The sequence below is a fragment of the Hoplias malabaricus genome, chromosome 5, assembly GCF_029633855.1.
Source record: "Hoplias malabaricus isolate fHopMal1 chromosome 5, fHopMal1.hap1, whole genome shotgun sequence".
Classification (NCBI taxonomy): Eukaryota; Metazoa; Chordata; class Actinopteri; order Characiformes; family Erythrinidae; genus Hoplias; species Hoplias malabaricus.
In genome coordinates this window covers 24250295-24273219 of record NC_089804.1, presented here as the reverse complement: position 1 = coordinate 24273219, position 22925 = coordinate 24250295, and the positions used below count along the sequence as shown (strand labels likewise).

Below are 22925 nucleotides of genomic sequence, written 5' to 3'. Positions count from 1 at the left end.
TTTACAGTGAGTTACATTACAATTTTAAATGTGATTATTTATGTAATGCTTAACCTGGATTTGGTTTAGTCACACTGACCGAGTGTTGCTTTTTTGTTCACAGGAACTCTCCGTCCTTCAGCTCGGTGGCGAGCAGTGACTCAGGGAACACTGATGAAATTCAGGATGAGTTGGACAAGGATGGAGACACAGACGGACCAGTCAGCTGATACCTTCCCTGAGCTCCAGTCGACTCCTATCAGCTACAAGGCCATTTAGCATTCGGCCATTAATACTGAGCAGTATCAATCCAAAGGAATTCTGGTGGACAGGTCCTATTTCTGAGAATACTGCAGGTGCTTTAAAAAGTCTGTTTCTTTTGGAGGAAGATGTGGAGGGCTGTTCGTGTGCTTTGTTTTTTGAAATAGTTACACAGTGTCATGGCTGTGCTCTCTTCCTCTGTATGCTTGGGCTCCACACTGACCTTGCAGGGGTCACCTGAAATCAAACCAGATTAACCAATCACAATCATCATTCACAGCAAAGCAAACCATGAATAAAAGTACAAAACAGGGTACCAAAGTCTTAAAGAGCCATTTGTTTGAAAATCCAGCATGTGTTTAAATGTTCATTAGGAGAAGATGCCAGATAGTATTTTATGCGTTTCATACAATTTACCATAGTCACATGAATTTGTTTATTACAATACATGCAGGCTCGGAATAGGGTATTTATGGTGCTTTCAAATCATCTGTTTGTAATTGTCAGTTTTTGGCCATCAGGAGATTTATCATAAACAAAGTATTTGTTAGTTGCTTATAGACCCCTGCCTGTTTAATATGGTAGGCTTAATTTTAATTTAATTTGTTCACTGTTTAGGGCGGCACGGTGGCGCAGCAGGTAGCGTCGCAGTCACACAGCTCCAGGGGCCTGGAGGTTGTGGGTTCAATTCCCGCTCCGGGTGATTGTCTGTGAGGAGTTGGTGTGTTCTCCCCGTGTCCATGTGGGTTTCCTCCGGGTGACTGTCTGTGAGGAGTATGTTGTGTTGTCCCAGTGTCTACGGGTGCTCTGGTTTCCTCTCACAGTCCAAAAACACGTTGGTAGGTGGATTGGCGACTCAAATGTGTGTGTCTCTGTTGCCCTCTGAAGGACTGGCGCCCCCTCCAGGGTGTATTCCCGCCTTGCGCCCAATGATTCCAGGTAGACTCTGGACCCACCGCGACCCTGAACTGGATAAGGGTTACAGATAATGAATGAATGTTCACTGTTTATTATTGTACTTAAATTGTTGATTTCAGTGTCAGTTGTACGTGTATAAAAATCACAATACCTTTATTAAATTTTGTTAGATATAACCCTTTGAAATTCCCTCCAGTTTTATCCACTTTTAAAGGATATATGTTACATCTTGTTGGTAAAAACCAAGACTACTTGAAGTTTCATCAGGATTTTACATTTGTGCATTTTATGCCAACTCGACCTACTGTATTTGGGTAGAATTAGAAAATAATAGCCGCAGAATATGTATGCTACTTGTAGCTATGAGATTGTTACCCAACTGAGTGCAACTTAATGTGGTCAACTCACATGTTGATGTCTGAATGCACCATAATTACACTTTCCCCACCCTGTGTTTAATGATAAGCAAAAACACCTCTATGTGAATGCTGTAATCGCTAATACAGCTTTCAGAGGGTTAGCTTAACTAGCCTTTTAGCAACCTCTTATCACTAAAGGTAGCCCAGTGCTGCGAGTGGAACACAGCACAGCTCGCGCTCTCTCTCTCTCAGTTCTATGCAATCGGTGAGCCTTATTTCACAACCGATGTTGATCTGTATTATTTGCCTTCGTTTGCTGGGCAGACATTTTTCTCTGTCGTACTTGTGCCAGTGGAGACAGAGAACTGGGAAGCTGCTATGTTTACAAGCCCAGAAGAGGAAGTGGAACAATTTATTCAGACCTTTTTCAAGAGCACTCTGCTAACACATACAGGTTCTGGCTCCTGCTTTCAGTGTTTCAATCAAAAATTCAAATTTGACAGAGCTATGTGCCTGACTTCTGACGGGACTTTGTTTTGATGGCCTTACTGTATTCGCATTGCTTTTTAGAAGACTGCACTCTGTGTGAATGTGCTAATAAACTTGTTTTATGGTCTTGGGTTTTACTTTTTATCTTAGTGATTGTTTGGGACTTATACAAAGACAAAGCTGCCGTTATTTTACTTTCAGCAGCTTTAACTGATTTTAAGATATTTCAGGTAGAAATTCTGATTGTAAAATAGACATTTAATGAGAGCAGGTTACAGTCACTACCAGTCACCAGTATACATAATATACAGTACACAAATATATTCCTTTAGTATTCATAGTTTCATTAATTTTATTCTTCAGACCAGCAAAATCAACAAACTACAAAACAGCCAGCATGATCCAACTGCTCTCATTTGTCCAACAGGGGGCCTTGCCCCATTTGGCTGGGCTAGAAGCCATTATAATTTGTGGAGTTGCTTTGTCATACCTCGGAGGCCTTTATGTTCATATTGGTTTGTTTCGTTTTTTTTTTTTTTACTATCTGTAATTCTTGTTTGAGCTTTTGTTATTGTTATATTTTTAAATATTTTAAACAGATTTTGTTCATAATCATATTAGCTTGGTCTATGGTCTTGTTTATATATATATGCATTTCTTTAAGATTCAAACTGTCTCTGAATGTGTGATGGATGATGTGATAAATGGGTCTGTGTAACCTGAAAGGAGATTTCCGCCAGTTTTCTGAATTTCACTTGGTGAGGTGTAAACTAAGTCATGCAGCGTGGTTTGATGAGAAATGGGACATTGCAAACTCATTTTCTGTTCAGTGGTTTTTTATAACAGCCAAGATTTTCAAAGTCGAAATACAATTATAGTAGCTTTATTTTCTCTGCAGAAGAACTAGCATCGAACATTTTTATCGCTGATAATGGGAAAATAGAAGACAAATCTTTGGAGACTACATTGCCATAAAACAGCCTGCATGCATCTGTTCTTAGACCACTCTGCCTGATTTTGTTTTACATCTTAGAAACGTGTAACGTTACACACAACAGCAAGGTTTGTTCACCATCAGTGAGTGGTCGATGCTCTTTAAAGCATTTCATCTGTCAAAATGAAACCTGTTTTCCGAACTTTGATTATAAATGCTGGATGAATGTAATGTAAGGGATTTCCTAATGTATCTAAGATCAAAAACCTTGCTTAAGAGTTTTGTAAAATCCCCTTTTTTATAAAGTTCAGGGTGTGTAGGGGTAATTGTCTCTGGAAAATGAAACATGCACTAACCCTTGACTTTTAGCCTGAAACATTGACGCCTATCTTTTTATTAACACATTTGAAACAGACCCAACACCAATGAGACTGTCTTTATTTTATTTATGTATATTTTTGAGGTCTCAGAGCGAGAGAGAGACCCTCTAATCAATGATTTTTCTGTCATTTTGACTCAGCACAATGTAAGGAAAGGGTTGCCGAATCTGTTTATTTTATTGTTATCGTATGTTAAAAAGTATTTGTGAAACTCTGTACGACCGCTGGTCAGAGACGCTTCAAAAATGAGTTTCTAGAAAAACAAGAATATGTTAGCGTCAGATCTAAGCACAGATTTAAAAGGCCATTGATTTTGGTGTTTTTTCTTTTTATTTGTTGAAGTTCAACTTATTGAATCTGTATGTATCTGTATGGATATGATAAAACTCGAGTTGGAACATAAAGTGATAAGAAAGTGCATGTACAGCTAACAAAAGTCAATGAAGCGTCATCATGCAGGATGTTATAATAATGATAATGGTATAATAATTTAAAAATATTGATCAGCATCATACTGGTGCTTAGATTTTACTGATAATGTTTGACACTGACATTTTACTCTGGGAGAGGACAACATTTAGGGTGTACTTGGTTACTATGTTAAAATGTCTCATTTTTATTTTATTTTACTTCATTTGTAATGTTGCATTTCTGTTATGCTGCTGCAGGTGAATTTAGTTATAAATTATGCATTTAATCATTCTATGGTTCAGAGTCAGTAGATCTGTGTGTGGAAAAAATCTTCCATTACACTCAGCCCAACATTCCCATATTGATGCAGTGGCCATTTAAAGTGTATTTACTTAAATATCTTGACTGCATCTTGATTTTACACCTGTGTCGAATTCACATTTGTTTTGAGATTTACAGTGCATTAAAATACCTCAGTCAGTGATTACCCAGTAAACAATTAGCCGTTGATTCAACGTTGAAATAACATAATGACTGCCGTCTAATCAACGTTCTCTTAAGGTTGAAAATGAAAGTTGAAAAGACGTCCAAACACAGACATTGAAAAGACGACTATTAGACGTATTTTGGACGTCCATTGACGTTGTTAATTGGTCCCGAAATAAATTATTTGTATAAAACGCGTTTTGGACGTCCACTGACGTTATCGATTGGTCACCAATTAACTAACTTATTAAGATGGATTTTGGACGTCCATTGACGTTTAAAATATGTCCTTGACGGACAGACTACTTTTAGACCTATTTTGAACATCCAGGGACGTTCCTTGTTTACTGGGTATAAGGTCATACTGAGACATTTTTGATTTGTTGTGTGTGATTTTAACTCCTATTGTCTCCTTTTTGCTGATTTACAGGACGCTGGGCTCTCATTGCTTCACTGCTTTGTAAAGTGTCTGTTTTGTGTATGACTGTTTAAGACAATTATTAAATCACACTTGATTATGCATTGAGCATAAACCTGGATCTGGATGTAGCTCTGGTTGGGCCTAATCTGGCTGAACAATTTACCAACAGACGAGAATGACTTTATATAAACAAGGAATCGTTTTGTTTTTGTGTTTGGGAATTATATGTTATTATGTTTTAACATGTTACTAAATTTATTTGACATTATCAACACAGCCATAAGCTTCATTAATAGAACGTCTTCCAGTGTAAGGGATGTTATAAATTCTCTTACGGGTTTTTCTCTTTTTGTTTTTAATGTCTGGAAATTAGCATATATATTTGAAAATGTGCTTTTCTGGAAAATGGTTAAAATATTTGTTTATGATTACAATCAGTACTTTTTCATTTGGAGCACGGGATATATGTACAGACGATTCAAAAATGATGAATGTGATTGGTGCTGGGTTTAAAACAAAAATAAAAAACCTGAATTTCTCACTTTTTTATTGTGTTTATCACCATTTGGATGCTTCGAGATTTGAATGAATTATGGGCAACAGGTTGGTTAGACGTGAGTGGTGCTCCACTATGGGTCACCTTTCGTCGGTTGGGACACGCTGCTATAAAACGAATGAACCCTAGACGTCCAAAGTTTTCTGAAATTACGTTTTATAAATAGACTTTTCGTGTCAGAAAATTACTGTACTGCGATTGGCTAAGAAAGCACACCTCCAATGCTGATTGGCTAGTCAGAGAGTCGCCCTCTGGCGCAGTTCATTCCACAAACGCAAGGGGGAAACAGTATTGTTAAAGCTTATGTACCACTTGTATGTGTAATGTGTTCTTTTGTTTTAGGTCGATATACACTTAATAATAATTAAAAACTCATAACATATTTCTAAAATGTGGCAGATTTTAAAATATTGACGAAATACGTATGTAATAATGTGGGTCACCCCCCATTAGAAAGTGAGTGGGTCGGTCTCATTTGAATGCAGAGGATTCTATCTCTATCACTGACTGTTTTTTAAGGAGGCCGCTGTCTGAGGGAATTGTTGCTGTTAAGTTGCAGCTGGGTCATTTATTCTTTGCTCTAATTCATTTTTGAGGTAAATTGTCCGGGTTTCTTCAGAGAAATGCTGAGAGTGAGGGCGGCGCTTGCTCAGTCTTGGAGGGGGTATGTATGTCACTTCACATGAACGAACACACGACTTTTTGCCTTGTGATTTGTGACCAAAGTGCCTTGTGTAAATGTCCAAAGTAACGACGAAATTCAGGCTGTGAGAAGAAAGCACTGAAGTGGAAACTCTTAGGCGAATTACTGGACTATTTCAGTAGCACACAGGAGGATAAATAAGCGTTTGGATGGCTTTGTATGTCTACTGCTGTTATATAATTAAAGACTTCCCACACTATTAATGGAAACAAAAAAGTTTGCAGCTTAGACGCGACGTTTGCCTCACGATTTTATTTACCATATGCAGAGGTCACGGAATTTACTAGAACCCCGTCTGCCTCCTCCATTCAGACAGGCTTTCTCTTTCCATTCACTCTGAATTTCTTGAGTTACAGGAGCTACACAATGTCACATAAATAACATTCAAAAAGTCATAGAACGTCAATTAAACTGCTGTAAATAGTAAAATCTCAAGGTAACATTTGGAAAGGTTTGTTAATGACAGCTGCAGACAGAGGTGGGTGGGCAGAGTTCTTCTGAATCGTCCAAGCTCACACTGGCTTCTTAATAGAATTAGCATTTCCACCTTAAATGACACAGGCGCCATTTAAGGTGGGACGGTAGTTTCAGATAACAATACCGGTCACATTACTGGTATTCCAGTGAATCAATGTCTGAATTATTCGATAGTTATGCAGGGTTATTGGGCTTTTATCCTAGGATCCATTTGCACAACAAAATGTGTTGAACCCTCTCTAGCTGGGTTCAGGATAGGCTTGGGCTCTGGGTGGGTTGTCTAAATTTGGAAGTGTGTAGGCAGTCCAGTAACTTTCTAAATACAATGCCCTAATGTTTTCACAGTCTTTATCTTGCTGGACTGGTCATATCCTACATAGATGCGTTGGTTGGGTTGTTAATTCATGTCTCTGGTCATGCATTAATCATCACACTGTTTGATTTGTAAGACAGACTTTGTGTTCTCCTGTAATCCTTGATCAAAGTGCAGTATTTTTGGCCAGCTCTGAAAATTAAAACATACTGAGTGTTTCATCACCATGCACCAACTGTTGGGGCACTCACTGCTTTACAGCTTTATTCATTCATTCAATCTGTAACCCTTATCCAGTTCAGGGTCACAGTGGGTCCAGAGCCTACCTGGAATCATTGGGCGCAAAGCGGGAATACACCCTCATACATTCACACCTACGGACACTTTTGAGTCGCCAATCCACCTACCAATGTGATTTTGGACTGTGAAAGGAAACCAGAGCACCCGGAGGAAACCCTCGCAGACACAGGGAGAACACAACACACTCCTCACAGACAGTCACATGGAGGAAACCCACGCAGACACAGGGAGAACACACCACACTCCTCACAGACAGTCACCCGGAGCGGGAATCGAACCTCCAGGTCCCTGGAGCTGTGTGACTGCGACGCTACCTGCTGCCCACTTTGCCGCCCACTTTACAGCTTTATTTTTGCTGCTTTAATTACATGCTGACAGTAAGATCTACTGTCTGTCAGCTTTCCACAAACTAAGAGAATGCTCATTTCATGGTTAATGACATGCAAATTACGTGCCAAAATATCTATGAATATGTTTTATCATAATATATCGAACCAAATGGAAATATTTCAGGATTGCATTAGTGTCTTCTTTGTTTCCTCATGTTGAATCATGCTGAGTCCTTGTTGAAACCCTTGGAAACATGAGGCGACTCCATAGCAAAATAAACATCGCTAATGTACCCCACAGGTTCAGAACCTTCCCTTGTGCAGCTGTGGAGGTTAAGAATGAGCCAGTCTTGGGGTTCAAACAGGGGAGTAAAGAGAGAGCAGAGCTGGAAAAGGTAACAATTTTATATATACCAGACACATAAGACATAGATATACCATTTGTATTTATTATTAAATTTATGTATAAAAATCTGCTGAAGACTCTCATTTGTTTATCAGGCCTTACAAGCGCTAAAAGGAAAGACAGATGAGATTCCTTGTGTCATTGGAGATGAGCAAGTGTGGACCAAAGATATCAGATACCAGCTGTGTGTGAGTACATGTTTACTTCTCTGAAGGAGGGATAAAACCAAATGTCCTGTGCATATTTCTTTACTAAAGCCTTAACTCTGTGTGTAATGTGTTATTTGCATGCTGGCAATGATTCAGAACGGTAGGCCCTAATAGTTGTTATCATGGTCTTGATAATGCTTTGATTTTCTTCTCTTATTTACAGCCCTTCAACCACTCACACAAAGTAGCCAAGTTCTGTTACGCTGATAAGGTAAGGAAAGGCATGTGGACCACAGCACCTTCACCTAATTATTGAAACAATATTGAAAACAATATTGAAACTTGATCGTCCCTATTCAACATAAGGAATATTAGGCCATACCTAACTCAACATACAACACAGCTCCTCGTTCAGACGTTAGTAATCTCCCGTCTAGACTATTGCAACGCCCTACTGACAGGTCTTCCGGCCTGTACTCTGAGACCACTACAGATGATCCAGAATGCTGCAGCACGCCTTGTCTTCAACCAACCAAAAAGAGCACATGTCACGCCCCTATTAGTTGAGCTGCATTGGCTACCCTTAGCTGCTCGCATCAAATTTAAATCACTAATGATGGCCTTCAGAGTACTCACTGGTTCTGCTCCCATCTACCTCAATAGACTCTTAAAACCATGCGTTAGCGCCCGCCCTCTCCGTTCCTCAAAGGTGCGCCAACTAACACGACCAACCCCCCGTACAGGTCAGTCGAGGCTATTCTCATCTCTGGTACCACGCTGGTGGAACGAGCTTCCAAGCACTATCAGAGCAACAGAAACCCTCTCCGCATTCAAGAAATCCTTGAAAACCCAGCTCTCCCGAGAGTATCTTTTGCACTGAATGTCTTTCTTTAATGCACTTATTACTTCCTGGCATATTGCACTTAATGTAAGGTATTTTGTATAATTTGTGCTGTAGGTAGAATGTTAGATCCTCTTTTGTAAGTCGCTTTGGATAAAAGCGTCTGCCAAATGCACAAATGTAAATGTAAATGAAACAATTATTATTGTTCTAAAATGCCCAATGCTTTGTGTCTACTGTCCACAGGAACTCCTAAACAAAGCCATTCTGGCCTCTGTAGCAGCAAGAAGAGAATGGGACATGAAGCCAGTGGCAGACAGAGCCCAGATCTTCTTCAAGGCTGCCGATATAATCAGTGGCCCAAAGAGAGCAGAAATTCTGGCCAAGACGATGATTGGCCAGGTAGCACTTTACACTACACTGTAAAATTACGCACTCATTCAGCACAATCTAATAGCTTTAAGTGTTTTTAAGACAAATGAAAATGTCCGTTGGTCTGTAACAATGTGACCTTATGTTGCCTCATTGTGTCTCTCTCAGGGCAAGACTGTGATTCAGGCTGAAATCGATGCAGCACCAGAGCTGATTGACTTCTTCAGGTTTAACGCAAAGCATGCGATTGAGCTGGAGCAGCAGCAGCCACTGGACAGTGACGGCAGCACTAACACCATGTTGTACCGTGGCCTGGAGGTGTGTTCCCACTATCACCAGAGCACGCAGCAGTGTTTTCCAAGGTGTAGGGCATAGAATTTAGTTGTATGGTGTACACCTAGATAAACCGATTTTGTGCATTTGATCTGTGACTGCTTTTTCTATGGGAGGAGATTGCATACATTTTCCCCGAATTTCCTTTAATTAAAAATTTGAACAGCACATTATTTCACATGGAGTGGCACGGTGGCGCAGCAGGTAGTGTTGCAGTCACACAGCTCCAGGGTTTCCTCCGGGTGACTGTCTGTGAGGAGTGTGGTGTGTTCTCCCTGTGTCTGCGTGGGTTTCCTCCGGGTGACTGTCTGAGGAGTGTGGTGTGTTCTCCCCGTGTCTGCGTGCGTTTCCTCCCACAGTCCAAAAACACACTTTGGTAGGTGAATTGGCGACTCAAAAAAAAAGTGTGTGTGCGCGTGTTGCCCTCTGAAGGACTGGCGCCCCCTCCAGGGTGTATTCCCGGCTTGCGCCCAATGATTCCAGGTAGACTCTGGACCCACCGTGACCCTGAACTGGATAAGGGTTACAGACAATGAATGAATGAATTATTTCACATGAACAAAGGAAAGAGTTGCTCTCTCATGTGTGAAATGGCTCCATTATATGCATTATTGCACAATATAGTCCTATAACCTCAGTCATGTTTGGAGGTCGTCTCCCTGAGGGAGATTATGTTAGAGTTGAAAACTTCAAAAGCTCTGTGTATCTACATGAAGGCTTGCTTTAGCTCAGCGTGTTTATAGCTTATCATCTATCTCCATATTATTCTTTTGTAGGGTTTTGTAGCTGCTGTTGCACCATTCAACTTCACTGCTATTGGTGGGAACTTGGCTGGCACACCGGCGATAATGGTGAGCTCAGTGCATTCATGATAATGAGTATATATTCATCTGTTATAGCTGGGAAAATAGGAGTTTAATTCATGAAACCTTTATATAAACTGACCTTAAAATGATCGTATGACAGTTTTACGTTTTGACCTCAATTTTCCTGTCCTCACTCATTAATATGATTTTAGTGCCTCCTGATTTGTCTGATTTTAATACATTCAAAGCTGATCAGTAAATTTGGATATTATTCTGAATAATGTTAAGAAATCCGCCAAATGTGCAAAGTAAATGTTAGAAATAATAAAGACTATACAATGAGTAATAGTATATAATACACGGGATTTACATTGGGTTATTTAAAAAAAATTCCACATTTCATAATCGTAGCCTGAGAATGTTGTCAATAATGAAGGAGGTTATTGTGTGATTGTAAACATTAATATAATTTTCATGGATTATCAGGGTAATGTGGTGTTATGGAAACCCAGTGACACAGCCATGTCTGCCAGCTATGCAGTCTACAAGATCCTGCGTGAGTCCGGCCTCCCGCCAAACATCATCCAGTTTGTTCCAGCTGATGGCCCGGTTTTTGGAGACACTGTCACCGCCTCTGAGCATTTGGCCGGAATCAACTTCACTGGCAGCGTCCCGTATGACCCCATCTTTATTTTTAATTGACACCAGGGTTTATTTCCCCCACTTACAGTTCAACAACTATTTATATTTTTTATAACTATTTATACTTTAACTTTATGCAGCACTGAAGTTTGATTATTTTTTTTCCTGAATATGCTTCTAGGGAGTGTGTACAGGTAGGAAACATATTATGGGTTGTTTGTTTATCTCCTTTCCAGAACATTTAAACGTTTGTGGAAACAGGTGGCACAGAATCTTGACAACTACAGGAATTTCCCTCGAGTGGCAGGAGGTCAGTGTTTTTAGTTTGTCTGCACACATTGACACAAACTCCTACATGAAGTACTCCTAATCCTTTCATTCATTCTGAAACCGCTTATCCAATTCAGGGTCGCAGTGGGTCCGGAGCCCACCTGGAATCACTGGGCGCAAGGCAGGAGCACACCCTGGAGGGGGCGCCAGTCCCCCCACGGGGCGACACACACACTCTCTCACACAGACACCTACGGACACTTTTGAGTCGCCAATCCACCTACCAACATGTGTTTTTGGAGCGTGGGAGGAAACCGGAGCACCCGGAGGAAACCCACGCAGACACAGGGAGAACACCACACACCCCTCACACACAGTCCCCCGGAGGAAACCCACGCAGACACAGGTAGAACACACCACACTCCTCACAGACAGTCCCCCGGAGGAAACCCACGCAGACACAGGGAGAGCACACCACACTCCTCACAGACAGTCACCCGGAGGAAACCCACGCAGACACAGGGAGAGCACACCACACTCCTCACAGACAGTCCCCCGGAGGAAACCCACGCAGACACAGGGAGAGCACACCACACTCCTCACAGACAGTCCCCCGGAGGAAACCCACGCAGACACAGGGAGAGCACACCACACTCCTCACAGACAGTCCCCCGGAGGAAACCCACGCAGACACAGGGAGAGCACACCACACTCCTCACAGACAGTCCCCCGGAGGAAACCCACGCAGACACAGGGAGAGCACACCACACTCCTCACAGACAGTCCCCCGGAGGAAACCCACGCAGACACAGGGAGAGCACACCACACTCCTCCCAGACAGTCACCCGGAGCGGGACTCAAACCCACAACCTCCAGGTACCTGGAGCTGTGTGACAGTGATTCTACCTGCTGCGACACTCTAATCCATATCTTTAATTAAAAGTGTTTAATGTTTTTAATGTAAATTAATTTAATTAATTTATGTTTACATTTTAATTAAGAGTAACTCAGACAGTTATTATTTATATTTTGCCTAATGGTAAGTTTGCACCAAACACACACACACACTTAAGGCTGATTCATTTTTCTTTGCAGCTGATGGTTAAAGTAGTAACTTAATTTAACAGATTAAAACTCCAGGATTTTCAGTAATTTAATTTAGTAAATCTGTAACATTTGTGAATTTTGTGTTAACCGCCGTAAACTGCAGTTAAATGTGTTAAACCCCTGAGTATTTGTTCTGTGTCTTTCAGAGTGTGGTGGCAAGAACTTCCACTTTGTGCACAAGTCTGCAGATGTTCACAGTGTGGTGATGGGCACCATTCGCTCAGCATTTGAATACGGAGGTCAGAAGTGTTCAGCTTGCTCCAGGATGTACGTCCCAGACTCGCTGTGGCCTCAGATCAAACAAGGGCTGCTGGATGTCCACAAACAGATTAAACTGGGAGACGTGAGTGGATCTAGGTTCTGGTGCTGTTCTACAGATACAGTGGAACATGGCTCTTTGTGTGACATAAGAGTGCAACAGAGATTGTAGAAGTTTTTTTTCAGTTTTTCAAGAAAACTAGTCAAGTAATATTTAATGTGTTCAGGAGATGTTTTTTTTTCTTGCAAAAATTAAAGAGGAATAAATAAGCGTTGCAAATTTTTTTAACATTTGTGTTCTGTTTCACAGCCAGTTGAAAATTTTGAAACATTCTTCTCAGCAGTTATTGATGACAAGGTAAGAAGAAATGACTGGTAACACCCTGGTATTTGCTCTATTTACTGACGCCTTTTTCTACAGTTATACTTATTTTTTGATTTTGCTCAAGTCCTTTTCCAGGATAAAGGGATGGCTCCAGCACGCTAAGACCTCTCCCAATCTCACTGTGATCGCTGGTGGAAATTGTGACGATAAGAAGGGGTACTATGTAGAGCCTACTATTATTGAAACTAAAGATCCTCAAGATAAAATAATGAATGAGGTAAAGTAAAAATTATTTGGTTATAATTATAATGCCCTTTAAGTTTGCTATCACCAACAAGCATTTAACATACAGTTTTCACTGTAATTAACAAGTAATAATAACAGTAGTAACTGAACAGCAAGCCTCAAGTTTAATGTCTAAATAATGAGCCTGCGGTTGAGGGGATTAAAGCAGGTTTGTTTAAGGGCCAGTGTTTCAGGGGCTGCACGCATGAACAGCACAAGCACAGCTTGTGGCTGGACTTTGGTTTGTTTGTACAAGTCAGTCTCACCCATTGATCTATATTTTATGCTTAACTTCACAAGTGCATGATCTCTTTTTATCCTCCTTTTTTGTTCCTGACATCGCATTAGTTTCACGAAACATGATCTTTGAAAGAATAAAAAATAAAGCTAGAAAATAAGTATTTAACAAATGATAACAGAGTTTGTCTAACAGAGAAATGTGCTGTATTTTTTTTAGGAGATATTTGGACCTGTTCTGACAGTTTATGTTTATCCAGAGAATGACTACAAGAAAGTGCTGCACTTAATTGACAACACATCTCCTTATGCTCTGACTGGAGCCATATTTGCTAAAGATAAGTGAGTATCAGTTTTAATGTCACTGCCAGTTTCGTTAGAATGGTAGCATTTTTTTTTTTTTTTTTTTTTTTTTTTTTTTTTTGCTGATTCACGAATCGAATTTATTTCAGGACTGTTGTGGACGAGGCTGCAAAAGTTTTGAGAAATGCAGCAGGGAATTATTACGTCAATGACAAATCCACAGGTTCTATAGTGGCCCAGCAGCCTTTTGGAGGCTCCAGAGCATCAGGTAATTTTTATTTATATCCCCCCCCCCCCCTCAAAGCTAGTGTAATTACCCCAAATTGCAGCCACTTTAATTGCAATATTGGAAATCTTAGCTAACTGTAAATAAATAGAAGTACTTTACTCACTCAAATCAACATTTTTCAGGAGTCAAATATGTGTAGATTAATTTCCAAGACTTGCTTGAAAGAAAATGTGTTTTTAGATAAAAACGCTTTTGTTTAAGTAGGTGCCAATACCGCTAAGATTACTAGCGCCCCCTATCTTCGGCCACCTCCCCTGCTTGTGACAGTCAGACGAGACGAGACCGTTGCTACCACATTCAGTGGTTTTGAGAAGTTCACAATGAGATTATGTTTGTCCTGTGTTGGTATCCGTACTCTACATGTCAGGATTACAGTGGCGGTAGATTTTTCCCCTCAGAGAAAAGGAAGCTAAACGCTAAGCTAACGTTTACACTGAGGGAAATATCTGTCGCGAAATGGAACTATGTTGTGTTCCACATGCAGTTTTGCACACACAGAATTACAACACTGTTAGAGATCCTTAAATATTGTTTAGATCTGTGATTTCATGCAAGACTGATGTTTAAATGCCCTACTAAGTCTTGATCTTATGTTTTATTTTTTTTACCCAATGTGATTGGCGAAGAGAGAGAGCGGAATTGCACCATATACAGCAGTGGCCGGAAATAGGGGAAAGACTGATATGCATTTAACACATTTGATGTTACAGTAGTGGTAGAGAGATGTGGTTATTGATGAACTGCAGCTATGGCAATAATGTAGATAAGATGTAATGGAGGTTTATATCCTCTTGTTCCCAGTGTACATGTTTAAAATGTCATGCTCCTACATAAGACTACATCTGAGTTTGTCTTTTCAGGGACTAACGACAAGCCGGGTGGACCACACTACGTCCTCAGATGGACTTCGCCGCAGGTCGTAAAGGAAACCCACGTTCCACTCACAGACTGGAAATATCCCTACATGGGTTAAGAGAACGTCCATCCACAGCTAAGCCCTAATCTCAATCTATGCACTTGTGATGGCTTTCTCTCTCCTGGTTCATCAATCAAGGCAAAAAAACATGGAAATGTTAACATGGGAAAACTACTGCCATCTCTTCAGTGTATGAATGTAGTTGGAGGACAGTACTCAAACCATCCACTTCCTCCAGTGGTGGACCAGCCTAGGGTCCTCCAGAAAAAAACTGAAGACTGAGGATTGCAGTTGCACTGAAAATTCTTGTCCTATTTGCTTCATTCATTTCAACATTTCAGATATTTAGGTGTTCCTTTCAAATTCATCATCATCTTTGCCGCTTAATTAATTTCAGTGTTGTCTTTCAAATTCAGAGTTTTTTTTTTTTTATTGGAAAGTTTTAAAAGGGGGTTCTGTATCTGACGACAATAACACGTACTTATTACAGTATATTTGCAAGGGTGGTTTTAATATACTGTTATTTCATTATGAAATACTCTCGATTTTTACCTCTGTCCAAATCTACTGAACTCAACAATGAATAGAGATTAAATTTTAATATTCGCAATATAACATCCATATAAGGTTAATGGATATTTTAGATGTGCTGCTGGAGAAAAACCAATGTCTATATGCGCCATATTGCTATGGTGTAGAAGAATACCTCTTGTTACAGTAAATGTTACTATTGAATGGCTCATGTTTAACCTTTAGTTTAGTTTGTGCAGGTCTTGTTCGACTGGGACTGCTCCATTGTAATTACTGGTCTCTGTTTTTAAACTTTGCTGCAGAAGGGGCCGACATTAAGGGAGCGTCATAATTCCATATGTGAAGAAGAAAACTGTCCAAATCAACTCTTACATCAGTGTTTTGATTTGTCTGATTTTAACTTTATTCGCTCATTTCTTTAACTCCACCAGAACAGTGTTGACTGTAGGGGCTCAGAGGATGAAACTGAAAAACAGTGCCATCCAGAGTTCTACTGTGTCTCAATAAAGGGATGGCGTGAAGTGGTAGTTTGTTTTTGTTACTCACATACGCCCGAAAATAACGACATGAACGACAAGATGCTGCCGCCTAGCGGACAGGCCAGTTCAGAGCATGTTCTATTCTGAACGCTAGGTGGCAGCACGTGCGTTGTAGTTGGAGGCTGTGCATAAAGGTCTCCTATAGACAAGACCTCTACTTAGAGTTCAGAAAATTATAAACTATTTAAATGCTTTTTGATTGTTGTTGTTTTTTTTAAATTTAGAATACAACTGCCTTCACTAATGCTAGAGAGGCTGGATGCAGTCAGATCCTCACAGCAATGCTCCAGGTTGTGGTGTAAAGCCTCTGCAGAAGTGTAGACAAAGACCCTCTAAATGCACGTGAGTTTGGGGGATGTTGGGTAAGTGTCGGATGAGTGTGTGTTTGAAGACGGTGCAGATGAAGCTCGTACGGTCACAGACTCTGGAGTGAGATGTAATATCCTTTCATAGTTGGGCACACGTCCTTTGTTGCAACACACTTTTCAGTGCAGTGTGTCCTGTCATATGTTCATGACTCGTTTCTAATCGACCATGAGTTCACACACCGCTGTGTCCAGATGGCCATGTATTCCCCTGCCACAATTCAGATCCAAGTGGATAATTGAGGGCTGCTTCGTCTTAAGTGTAACTCACGGGAGATTGCTTTATGATGATTTATGAAGACATCAGTAGAGGAGACAAAACATTTTCATGTTTTAATGCAATCTAAAAATTTATTCTAATCTGATGTACAATCACTGCACAAAAATATGGCAATCTGAAAAAAATGGGGAACATGGTTTTGTTGGACAGAAACTATGTTGTTATCACTCAGGTCGATAGAAATGGGGAGCATTTCTTTGAATTCATGTCACTTTGCATTAGACTCGTCAAGATCTACCACCTGCTGTTCATCTCACACATTTCACAGTTCAATGCTGCTGTCAGATCAAAGTGACCATGGGTCATTATTGTTGCTCCCGTCCCCAGAGGACACACTTTCTCAGGGTTTTTATTGGCACTGTTTACAGACACACTTCTATTCACTCTGTAAGACTTTAGTGCCTGATGAAGCCGTGGGAGTGAGCTCAGTTCAATAAACCTCATCTTAGCCGTGGCCTTTTTTACGCTTAAGAAAAAGACATTTTCCCACCAGGCAGCCCTTTCTTTTTTCAAAGCATTTTCTGCCAGGAACAGGAGGCAATATCACTGTTTTCAAAACATACACATCATTTTGAACTAATTATTAATTTGTTCATTATCTGTAAGCGCTTATCCAGTTCAGGGTCGCGGTGGGTCCAGAACCTACCTGGAATCACTGGGCGCAAGGCAGGAACACACCCTGGGGGGGGTGCCAGTCCTTCACAGGGTGACACACTCACACATTCGGACACTTTTGAGTCACCAATCCACGCAGGTGCTCCGGTTCCCTGCAGACACAGGGAGAACACGTCACACTCCTCACAGACAGTCACCCGGCGGAAACCCACGCAGACACAGGGAGAACACGCCACACTCCTCACAGACAGTCACCCGGAGGAAACCCACGCAGACACAGGGAGAACACACCACACTCCTCACAGACAGTCACCCGGAGCAAACCCACGCAGACACAGGGAGAACACACCACACTCCTCACAGACAGTCACCCGGAGCAAACCCACGCAGACACAGGGATAATACACCACACTCCTCACAGACAGTCACCCGGAGAAAACCCACGCAGACACAGGGATAATACACCACACTCCTCACAGAAAGTCACCCGGAGGAAACCCACGCAGACACAGGGAGAACACTCCACGCAGACAGTCACCTGGAGGAAACCCACGCAGACACAGGGAGAACACACCACACTCCTCACAGACAGTCACCCGGAGGAAACCCATGCAGACACAGGGAGAACACACCACAGTCCTCACAGACAGTCACCCGGAGCAAACCCACGCAGACACAGGGAGAACACACCACACTCCTCACAGACAGTCACCCAGAGCAAACCCACGCAGACACAGGGAGAATACACCACACTCCTCACCTGAAGGAAACCCATGCAGACACAGGGAGAACACACCACACTCCTCACAGACAGTCACCTGTAGTGGGACTGAAACTCGAACCCCCAACTCCAGATCCCTGGAGCTGTGTGACTGTGACACTACCTGTTGCTTCACTGTGCTGCTTGAACTTAATATAATTTCTCAAATAATTTTGTAATAATAATTTAACTTCAAACCTTAAAAATAAAATAAAAGAAAATATTTATTATTTCACCCACTTAGCCACAGAGGTATGTGGTAAGAATATGATTATTTACATCTAGACAAACTTAGATCAGTTGTGTTTTTTCCTTTTCTTCTTTCAGTGCTAAACAGACAGCCTTATTGGTTCTCAGACACCTCACAGCCACGGTCCAGGCCTGTACGACCCCTTACACACTTCACCACGTTGTAAAAGCTCACAGCCCTGCTCTGTGTTAAGGCCTGGGAAAGCACAGTGTCAGAGAATCCCTCGCTCACGTTTAAGGTTCAAAGTGTGAGATTAGATCAGCTGTTCACCCTGTCACTGTGGGAATACGACCAGCTTAATATAGCCCTAGTGAAAGAAAGGCCAGTGAGGGGCAGCTTAACGGAGTGTTTGTCCTGGATAAGTGGAACTGCTCCAAGCATGAATAATTCACTCTCATCATAAAGAATGACAGAGGAATGTGAGAAATGCGAGGTCATGGATTTGAGCATCGGATTGGAGTGCGTTGTTATGGAAATTATTCCGAGAATCTCTGAATCCAGTGAGAACCCTACCACCAACATGCTTTCCATTCAGAGGGTGAAACTGAATTCAAGTGGAGCTTTGTTTTCATTTTGTTCCAAAGTTAAAGAGTTTGAAAAGACCATCCAGGATGTGTGTGAAAGTGATCTGTAAAAATAATCTGTACACACATCATTCTGTGGTTATTGTCTAAGTAAAAAAGAAAATACATAATTACTCGCCACGTTAAATCTTAAAATAATTGTCATAACACTGCACAGGGTACATTTTGGGTGTTGTATTACATTCTGTTCCATATTTTAAATTCAGGGCATGATGTTGGCACTGGCACGAAGCTCCAAGGTCTGTCTTGAGTTTGACCTCACGCCAGGGCATGGCCTATGAGGAGTTTGGGGTGTTCTCCCAGTGTCCGTGAGGGTTTCCTCCCAGGCCAAGAATACCTATTGGTGTACTGGCTCTGAGAATTTGTTAATTCTGTGTGTGTGTGTGTATATATATGAGAGAGAGAGAGAGAGAAACAGGGAGGCTGGTTGACCATGTGTGATGTTTTGTGATGTCATTTCTGACAGAGGTAATAGATAAAAAGGCCCACACAAATCAAGTGCACACTAATTTTATTTGTCACAAAAGACATACTTTATCATTTCTATCAACATGATAGAGAAAAGGTTACAAAGGACAGTTGTCACAGAAATCTAAACTGGTGACATGCCTCACCTGCACAGTTTGTGAAGAACTGTGTACTGAAGTTCAGGAAAGGCGTAGTCCACACTGTGGAAGAGACAGCTGCTGTACATGTTCATACACATGATATAAAGAGAACATAAATGCTCTACAGCACACGAGAACACAACAGCGTCAATATATTCTTTTCTCTTTTGTGCTTTTGCGTGTTGGGGATCACCACGGTCTCCAAAGCGGGGTGTTGCCTGTGCATTTATTTACATTAGGAATGCACTTTTCATGCTTTGAGACACTCTTGACCCCCCCACTGCGCTTTTTGGGGCTACAATGTCTTGTTACGGCTGGTTTGTTTGCTGCCAGGTTGTTATTAGCAGAGAGGAAAGAGGCGGTCTCTTCTAAACAGCGAGCAAATCCATCTGCGAAGCTCTGTTCAGGTGTTTTGCTTTTCAAATAAGTGACAGCCATCTCTAGAATATCAGCCTTTTCCAGTTTGGAGGTTGGTTGCCTGGACTTCAGTTGATCTTTCAGAAGCAGTCTGAGTTGCTCAATGCTGTTGTTGATGCGGTCTCTGCGGATTTTCTCCACCTCTGGTTTCCTTAACTGAAAGAAAAGAAAACATTTAAAAATAAAGCAACATCGTAGCTCTTGTAGTAGCTTATTCAGCCTTTAAACATGCCCTCAACTTAAAGTTTAGTGATTTAGTGTGGGGACCACAAGCTGGAAGAGGAAGAGAGGTCCCCACAATGAGTGTGAAAACTGATTGTCCCCACAACGTGATATAAACCTGATAACCTTGTAAGCTGTAAGACTGAGCGCACGTGAACATTTTAAAAATACAGTCACAAGAAGAGCTTGGCCTTAAATGAGATTAAGGGCTTTGCGTCAATACAAATACATAGTTGACGATAAAGTTCTCAAATCTGAAATACTCACTCTGACTTTCTCGTTTCTTTGCTGAAACGCGCTGGGCGCCATTCCTTAAACCGAAGGTAAACTGAATGTCGTCAGTCGCTGATGGAGAGGTTTGCGCTCTTGAAAAAGAAGAATGAGATTGTTGTTGTTGTGCTTCTCGCGCTCAACGTCTTCCTTTTAAACACCCCGTTTTCGCGGGAATCCAGCTCAGCGCGTGTCTCTCGGCAGCCAATCAGGGACGGCGAGGTGACAATAGGCGACTTTAATTGGCCAGACCCTTGTCACTGGGTTTGGTCCAATTATCAGGTCCGTGCCCTAAATAGAAAGCGTTACAGTCCGCGGTTTACTCACTAAATAGGGATCCTAGATAGGGGGCGAGTCTGATTATTGGAGTCTGTCTGTCTGGAGTCTAATGAAGACAAACCTGTGAAAGAATTGACTGCGTGATGACCCATGACCCCATTTTAGAACTTTTTGTCCTCCCTCAGGGAACTGTCTCTTTCACAAAAAATGGCGGGAATATGTACACTTCATTTATAGTGTTTTTCAAAAGAATATTTTAAGGACAGCTGTTCAGTTGTTCCATCCTGCTATATATTACTATCCTATTATATAAAAGTATTATTATCAATGAGCATATATAAGGTCCCTCATATTAATAATATGAATATAAAATAAATAAATTAGTCAGAAACCGAATGGGGAATTTGAGTCAGATGTTTTGTTGATTTTTCTAATATAGCCTAAAAATAAGTACATTATTTACAGCGAACACACTTCTGCAAAGTTTAAGAAACAAGTGCTGTTTTTCTCCTCAGATTCATTAAATAATTATTATGTTACATTTGTGACACATATTAGCATCACACATTCACACACTCATACCCTCACACACATGGACAGTTTCTTATTGGCAATTTACTTGTGTTATTACAAGAGAAAACTGAACTCACACAGACACAAGGAGAACACACCAAACAGCTCACAAACCCAAGGTGAAGTTTTAACCCAGGACCCTCGAGATTCTGGAGCTGTGCAGAAGCAACATCACCACAAGTGGCAAGAATGTAATTAATGTGCTTGATGCCATGAGTTAATATATTGTATTTTGAATTGACAAGCCCTTTTTAACCCATAGGCTATGATCATTTAAAGGATTCCATTACACTGTTTAATATTAGCATACTTGTTGCTGTTTGTCTTTACTCTCTGTTGATTGTTGTAATCCTCCAGCAGCAGCAGCTGTGTGGGAGATTTAAAGGCAGGGAAGTACAGCTCTGAGGCTGTTAATCATTTCTGAATGACGCCTGAGGGGAAGTGGACTCTTCTCTGAGAGGGTGCTACTAATGTGGTTAATGACAGCGGCACACTTCTGTTGGGCTTCTATTGAAATGCTGCTGTGGGAAAGTTGGGGCAACACAGGCTCCAGGCTTTGTGTGGTTTTGTGTGTTTTTGAGTTTGAAGATGATGCCCCCACAGCTCAAAAGCGCAGCTGGTTCCTGAGCGCGGGAAAACCACTGTCGGCAAATCAGCAAAAAAGGTCAAAGGGCACAAACTTTAGTTCACTTTAGTTGAAAGGTTTGGTTTTAACTTTAGAAAAGATTAATGATACATTAAAAAATATATAAGAATGTATACATCAATTAGGTTTAAAAATAGTTTTATTTAGAAATATACAATTATCCAATAAAAAAAAAATCCAAATATGTGAGTAAACATAAATAATTCATCTAAATTCATATAAATTTCGTATCAATTCATTAAACTGAATATGACAATATTCTCCTAATTTACCACAGTATCAGATGTTTTAATTTACCACCAAAAAGTTTATGAACTTCCTGTATACCACCACTCTAAAGAAAAGCCCCGTTTCTTCTGATTGGAAGTTTTCTTTTTTGTCTTTTTAAATGTCATCAGAACCCTAACCCTGTTCTCATATCATTAAAACAAACCAGTAAGTGTTTTGTGTGTAAATGTGTGTGTGTCTGTGTGTGGTTTTTTTGGTGTATGTTTGTGTGTGTTGGTGTTTGACTGTGGGTGGGTGTGGAGGGTTTTAGCCCCAAATCCGTTCCCACAATTACTTCCAGTTCCCGCCAAAAGTAACTTGTAAAGGCACAATACACTGCTACCTCATTGGGAAACAGTCTTTTAGTGCTCACACACTTACTCACAGAAGGAGAGACAGTAAGAGAATCGGAATCAGAGAGAGAGAGTGAGAGAGAGAGAGAGAGAGAGAGAGAGAGAGAGAGAGGACAGATGCTGGGCGTCATGCTCGGTGTGAACTGTCCCTACACCCTGGACCTGGGAAACCCCTGACCTCTCGCTGCTGGAGTGGGAACAGAGTGGACACTCAATGGCATTCCTGGACCACATGACCTGCCATTCAGCCAAGCCATGAAAAGCCACTTAGAGCGCGAAACTGTGGTATTGTTGCAGAGCTTCTGCCCCATTAGAAACCCACCCTCTGTGTGCTGCCACTTGCCAGCAGCATGCTGGTGGTCAGTGACAGAAAATGGAGGGAAAACAGCCTTAAAAGAATCGGAAAATCTGAAATAAATATGATAAGGCATCAAGATGATCCTGACTTTGGCTACAAGGCTTTCATTACAGGAGCAACAGCCACAACAAATATCAGAACAAATACCTTCAA

General features: G+C 41.1%; 3 protein-coding genes across 4 annotated transcripts in view; 2 read left to right on the top strand and 1 right to left on the bottom strand.

Moving 5' to 3' along the window:
- Positions 1-5173, top strand: part of iffo2b (intermediate filament family orphan 2b) — a 30251-nt gene extending 25078 nt beyond the window's left edge. The window contains exons 9-10 of one of the 2 annotated variants that reach the window (XR_010802575.1): positions 104-335; positions 859-5173. Coding sequence is in view for 1 of the 2 variants with exons in the window: in XM_066670286.1 (XP_066526383.1) it covers positions 104-209 (106 nt within the window). In the remaining variant the exon portion in view is untranslated. Of the gene's footprint in view, positions 1-103 lie in introns of both variants that reach the window. The other variant, XM_066670286.1, reaches the window with a different exon arrangement.
- Positions 5174-5663: 490 nt separating this feature from the next.
- On the top strand, positions 5664-15943 carry aldh4a1 (aldehyde dehydrogenase 4 family, member A1). Its single transcript, XM_066671386.1, has 15 exons — positions 5664-5858; positions 7618-7711; positions 7818-7910; positions 8095-8142; positions 8959-9114; positions 9253-9402; positions 10194-10268; positions 10710-10897; positions 11102-11175; positions 12389-12585; positions 12811-12858; positions 12950-13102; positions 13568-13689; positions 13800-13918; positions 14800-15943. The coding sequence occupies exons 1-15, from the start codon at positions 5818-5820 to the stop codon at positions 14910-14912; spliced, it is 1671 nt and encodes a 556-aa protein (XP_066527483.1). The 5' UTR covers positions 5664-5817; the 3' UTR covers positions 14913-15943.
- A 3320-nt stretch (positions 15944-19263) lies between these two features.
- Positions 19264-20465, bottom strand: LOC136697798 (transcription factor HES-5-like). Its single transcript, XM_066673059.1, has 2 exons — positions 20294-20465; positions 19264-19960 (listed from the first exon to the last, which is right to left on the bottom strand). The coding sequence occupies exons 1-2, from the start codon at positions 20333-20335 to the stop codon at positions 19577-19579; spliced, it is 426 nt and encodes a 141-aa protein (XP_066529156.1). The 5' UTR covers positions 20336-20465; the 3' UTR covers positions 19264-19576.
- Between the last annotated feature and the right edge of the window lie 2460 nt (positions 20466-22925).